Source organism: Coptis chinensis, chromosome 5 (assembly GCF_015680905.1).
Source record: "Coptis chinensis isolate HL-2020 chromosome 5, ASM1568090v1, whole genome shotgun sequence".
Taxonomy (NCBI): Eukaryota; Viridiplantae; Streptophyta; class Magnoliopsida; order Ranunculales; family Ranunculaceae; genus Coptis; species Coptis chinensis.
In genome coordinates, this window is record NC_141460.1 from 49340905 (window position 1) to 49347394 (window position 6490).

General features: G+C 39.0%; 1 protein-coding gene across 1 annotated transcript; it reads right to left on the reverse strand.

Annotated features, from left to right (window-relative positions):
- Positions 1-295: 295 nt before the first annotated feature.
- On the reverse strand, positions 296-2782 carry LOC147497770 (uncharacterized). The gene is made up of 3 exons (XM_086563730.1): positions 2647-2782; positions 2394-2523; positions 296-1352 (listed from the first exon to the last, which is right to left on the reverse strand). The coding sequence occupies exons 1-3, from the start codon at positions 2777-2779 to the stop codon at positions 467-469; spliced, it is 1149 nt and encodes a 382-aa protein (XP_086419856.1). The 5' UTR covers positions 2780-2782; the 3' UTR covers positions 296-466.
- Positions 2783-6490: the final 3708 nt, after the last annotated feature.

Sequence of the window (6490 nt, forward strand, 5' to 3'; positions counted from 1 at the left end):
TCTTTGTTGGCGTCCAGTAATTGGCTTATTATAAAAGGTTGTTATTGTTAGGGATTGTGATTGGACGTGACTGATGGTTAGAAATTTTTGGATCATTTGTGCTTCAGACTTCCCGCTTACCATGGGGAGCCACTGGTTTTGGCTTTTGATTGCCAACTTCTGTTTTTTGAGGAACTGAGTTTCGTTATCAGTTACATCGAAATCCAATTATATGGTTTCTAATTTACTCTTTCACATTCACATTTCGCTAATTAAGCTGGTAAAATGTAGTAATGACATATTGACACCATACGGCTGGACCTAAAACAAAGGATATAGATTTATGTATCCATCAACCTCCAACCTGGGATGAAAATCCTTATAATTGACATCCCTTTATTTACTTCAAACCATCATAAAACTCTCTAGATGTTTAACTACTGCTAGCTAGGTACTTAAGGATATCTTATCCAAGAACCTTCATTCATTAGAATGGTTCTTCTAAAAGGCTAGGGACGAGTTCCCAGGACATCTCGCTATCTCGATCTAACATGGTTTCTAAGAATGAATGATTAGAGGTTGAAGAAGCTCCAAAAGTGTGGTTTGTTTCCACAGCACCAGTAGTCGCATAATTGTCATGACCTGTATAGTCATACGTGCTGTACCCAATGTCCGTTGCACCCTCATTATTCATGTGATCCCCATTGTTGTATCCAGATTGTTGTGCTTGACTTACAGACCCAGTTGACGGTATGTCTTGTTGCAACTGTTGATTAGGCTGAAGAAAGGCGTCATCCAGAAGAAATTCGCTCCAACTAAAGGGAGAAGATGGCGTGTTTGGAACTGAAGGTTGGCAGTTAGAACCAGGCGCTTGTGAATTTACTTGGACGTTAGAAGAAGATGAGGATGTTGACGAAGAGCCTTCACTAAACAAATGTGATTGGATAGTTTCTTGGTTGGTGCAACTTGAAGCTTCAGTAACAAGTTTTATGGCTTGGAATTGAGCTAAAAGCAACAGAGAGTGGTTGTTAATGGTGTTGCTGTTATTCATGTTAAAGGGCCTATTGAAGATTGGTTCACCTGCTGGCATCCGGATTGGCATCATTGAATGGTTTGCAATGCCTGAAATGCCATCATGTGGTTCTGGTTTAACCGTGAATGCATTCTTCAAGTCTCGATTAAGGGAACCAATTCGAGTGCCTGGCTTGGGTAGGCCACCAATGTTTTCATAGTCGGCCAGGATTTGGGAGATGGGTCTGTGCGTAACTGGGTCTATGCCCATTCCACATAGCTTTTTCCTCAACTTAGTGTTCCAATGGTTCTTTACATCATTATCAGTTCTTCCAGGCAGCTGTTGTGCTATTAAGGACCACCTGCACCACATAAGTCATGAGAGAGATATAGAGAATCATTTTCCTTGGATTATATATATTATTAGTAACTGAAAATTTAACAAGTACAGTTGCATGTGTACTTGTAACTTACATGACGTGATTGGAGGTTAAGTTTGTTACGATCTACCTAGCTTACATGGCCAACACAACTTTTTCCTGCTTTTAAGATCATATTATGTAAACATATGCCGGTGAATTTGAATGTCACTGTATGTATCTCGCCTTATTCCACCAGATTGTTTAGCAGTAAGATTAGTTTATTGTTGATATATGTTCTCTAAAACTATTCACTCTACTGCATATGTAAATCTACGAAATAACTATAAATCTATCAAAGACTAAATTCAAAATTATGCGTGAAAAATTGTGTATTCAATCATATATAACTAGTACTATTCAGGCCGTCACCATTATGCAACCATTACTCGTACGTTTGTGCCCTCAAATACGCATTTCTATGTTAGATCGAGCTTTCCTACAACTATCCTCGTTTTAGGGGTACGATTAATCAATATGCTATCATTTTTACTCGGGGTAAATATCATAGGTATAGACAATAAGCAATTTATACAAAGAAAATTTAAAGCATATATGGAACCACCTTTTCTTGGATAAGCAGATAGGAAAATTGAGTAATCATTTACTACAAAATTAAGTAGAAACAACATCCAAGATTAATCTTCAGAAGAAGATCTCTGCTCAAGACTTGGTTCTTGACTGATAATTAGTTAATGTTGCGCGTCTTCTATGCAATTGAATGATAATGATAAGTCCGGCTCTCAAACAATAAAAAAACTTGATCTAAAATCGACTAAAACAATACGAAAAAGAGAAAAAGAATACACATTTGAAACCAGGAAAACCATCTAAAAAACTTGAAATTCAATAACATGTATCACCATTCCTTCTTACCTTCATTATCCAAATTCGTACGAACCATATACGTATATACCAGTTCTCAGTTAACGAATTATGTTGGATATCTCTAAAGTCAACAAGTAATTCAGAAACTTAACTCACCTGCTACCTATGGCAGCATGAAGGTTGATAATAAGCTCTTCTTCTTGAGGTGTAAAGTTGTCATGCTTGAGATCAGGCCTCAGATAATTAGTATACCTAAGCCGACAACTCTTCCCACATCTTCTAAGTCCTGTCCATGGCCAACATCCTCAAAGGTACATTAAAAAGAGAAAAAAAGAAAAATGTTATGGTGATCTACACACAAAATCTTGTAATAAGAAACAATTCTAACTATATCAAGAAACTTTCTAACCTGCTTTCTTTGGAACAGAAGTCCAGTTACCAGGTCCATTATCTGAAACATACGCAAGTATTTTCGCATCCTCCTCTGCAGTCCATAAACCTCTCTTCACATTTGATTTATCACAACAAGGTAGTCTCCCCATATCACTCACAGATTTAACTAACAAACACTGAAAATAAGAACAGTAGATTGTGAAGATCGATGATGTACGTTTAGTCCAAATACTTGATCATCTTGAGCAATGAATGACAGGAGGGCGATGGGCTTAAACATTTAACAAGTGTGGAGGCAAGAAAAGCATGTGTTCATTTCCATTTAACTATATTTGCATGATAATGTCATCTTCTCTAAAACCGTTTGAGATGGAATATCAAATAGAAATGCTTCTCTCTCCAACCCTTCCCACACCTCAAATGCTTGGCTGCAAGAGTATTTAGTCAGGTTCATTTTGGGTGAATTATTTGGTTAAGCATTAATCTAACCATTTAAATTACTTAATTTGACTTGTATTATAGACTAAAATGGTGCCTCATGTGAAAGAAACAAGTTCTTTTAGCATGGGAATATTAAATATCTGATAAACAAGTTCTTCAAGTAAAAACTAATCTTTGTAAACTAGTAGTCGATCTAGTAGTTAGATAACATGTATGGGTTAATTGGCAACAAGTCTCACAGAAAGAGCGACAAGACAGAAGTGACATACATTTGCGTGAAATGCTTGCAAATCAACTTCCAATGCCAAAGAACCACACTCCTTGGTCAGATAATCCAGTAAAAACATGTAACCATCTGTATAAAGTGATGCTTGAGTATGTTTTAGAAGAAGGGTTAGTTAGTGTTACCCCCTACTAGATGAACCAATTAGGATTTCCCCCCACTAGATGGCCAATTAGGATGGGACATCCTAACTGGTCATCTAGGGGGAATTCTGAAGGTTGATACATTATAAAAAATGGATACACACTTAAGTTTTTGACTGTGTTGGTAATGGTATGTCTCATTTTTCAAAAATCCTAAATTATAGTTGTAGCTCAATTAGCTACTGTATCAGGAAATATATCTTTACATATCTAATTTATAGAGGTTCAATTAGTTATATGGAGATTGGAGGTTGATGTAGTTATTTGTTCCGTCTACGGTACCTATAGGTATAAGGTATGGATATATAGGGTCGCCCTAAATCCCTAATGAATGGTATGGCTCTATGACTCATTGATGAAAAATTGTTGATTGTAAAATTGTAGTTCAATTAACGAGTATGACATATAACATATATTTTTAAAAAAGAAAGAGTTAAAGAGGATTTCTCATCAATCTCCACACAATCATATTAGATTTTAGTTTGATCCTTTTAGTTTTTGCTTTTCAGTTCAGCGAGGCCTTATTCCAAAACAAATGGCCCCTTAGTCACTTACACTTTCGTTTTTCAGATGGTGGCTGGTGGATGGAGGAGACGAAGAGAAGAGGAGAAAAGAGTGGCCGGGTCCTGCCTTCAACAAAATGGGTCTGTCAATAATAGGACCCACTACTAACCGCTATAAATGGGCCAGGACTCTGTCATTCCAACCCTGTTCCTCTGCACTCACACCACTCTCTCTATGCCAGGACTTGGCAAGGAAGATGTTAAGGTGTCTGTGGAGGATAACCTTCTGATTATCAAAGGAGAAGGGCCTGAAGAAGCCAATGCTGACAATGAAGGGAGTGGAAATAACAGTTACTCCACTAAGTTTGTGATCGCTTCGCAGCGTTACAATGTTGGTCAGATTAAAGCTAATGGTGTGCTGAAGGTGACTCTTCCAAAGGAGAGGAAGAGTGTTGTTCAGATTAATGTGGTTTGAATTTGTTTAGGGGATTGGTGTTGGAGTTATCCCTCACACAAGGAGAGGAGAGAAATCAGTTCAGCATGTGTGGAAAAGCAAGAGCGCGCCACGCGCCCTCCACAAGCTATTTTGAAGCGTGCCCCGCGCTCAAGCGCCTGAACATCGACTCAGGCAAGAGCGCGCCACGCGCCCGTTGTAGAACAATTCTGAGCGCGCCACGCACTCATGCCTAATTTGGCAGGATTCTATTTTTGCGGAACCGCGAGTTTTGCATTATAGGTTGGGGTTTTTGGCAAAACCTAACACACGAGAGACAACACAGAAGTCAGAGAAAACCCAATCTTGAAAGCTATCAAGATTGAGAGATAACATTTACAAAGATACAAGCCTGTAAAGAGAGATGAGTGATATAGTAAGGTGAGAGACTGCAATGAGTGATTGTAATCTTCTTTCCCACTTTATAAAAGGACAAGCTCTTGTGGAAATAGGCACCATTGGCCGAACCATGGTATATCTTTGTGTTGTAGTTTGTTTTTACTGCTTTACATTATTATCTGTTGTTAATAGTTGTTTAGTGAGTTGGGCATGTTAGTTTGGTTGTAGGAAATATTTAGATTGTTGATTGGAGTGGTTATTGTTCAAATACAAGTTATATGTATAGTGGGGAATCGATTGATATCGGTAATTAACCCCAACAAGTGGTATCGGAGCCCAGGTTAGATTAGCCTAGGGTGTTATCCAAATCTTAGTCGGAAGGTGTTTGACAAAATTTCTGAGAGAAGATTTGAGTTTAAATAACTTGTAGAGATGGACAATTTCGTGAACACTCGCATGACGAGTCTAAATAAGAAGAACTACACAATTTGGAAAGCCAAGATGGAAAACTTACTTTATTGCAAGGACTTGGCACAACCCATTGAGAATGGAGGAGAAAAATAGGAAACGGTTGCTGCGGCTGAGTGGAGCAAGCTTGACAGAAAAGCAATTGGGTACATTTAACAGTGGATTGATGACAGTGTCTTTCACCATTATCCCAAGAGACTACAACTTTTGGCTTGTGGAAGAAACTCGAAGACCTCTGTGAGAGGAAGTCAGGCGGAAACAAAGTACTAGTCGTTAAGAAGTTTGCCAACATGAAGTACCAAGAAGATTCTTCAATGTCTGAGCATCTTAACGACGTACAAAATACCATCAATCAGATGCATTTGATGAAGATTAATTTGGGAGACGAAGTTACGGCTTTGTTTCTTTTAGGCTCTCTACCCGAAAGTTGGGAGACATTAGCAGTCTCTCTACACGGAGCATCCAAGGATGGAATTGTTACCATGGAGATGGCTACCACGTCATTGTTGAATGAGGAGACTAGAAGGAGTTCAAAAGGAAGCTCCTCTCACTCAGAGATCCTTGTCAAAGAGAAACGGGAGAGAGGTAGAAACAGAAAACCATCTCGTTCTAGAGGTGATGACAGAAGTAAATCTAGGGGTGAAGCTAGAACTCCTAAGGCAGAGAGGCAATGTTACCATTGAGCCACCGAGGGTCACTTCAGATATGAGTGCAGAACACTGAAGAAGGATGAGAAGAATAATTGTGTACATGAAGATATGGTACAGAGGAACGGAAACACAGGCAGAGATATTACCGCACTAGTCGACGACCTAGTGGGAATTGTGTCAGATTGTGGTGTGTGCTGTCTTAGTACCTTATGCCAGGATACAGAGTGGGTGATAGATACAAGAGCATCCTATCACGTCACACCGCACAGGGAATTCTTCACTACCTACAACAGTGGTGAATATGGTGAAGTGAAGATGAGCAACAGTGGTGTCTCAAAGATTATAGGCATTGGAGATGTTCATGTAGAAACCAATGTCGGCTACACCTTGACACTCAAGGATGTAAAACATGTCCCTGACATTCGGCTAAGCCTAATTTTGGCTGGGAAGTTAGATGACGATGGCTTTGTAAACTCGTTTGGTAACGGGGTATGGAAACTGAGCAGAGGTTCCATTGTAGTAGCCATGGGAAGAAAACTT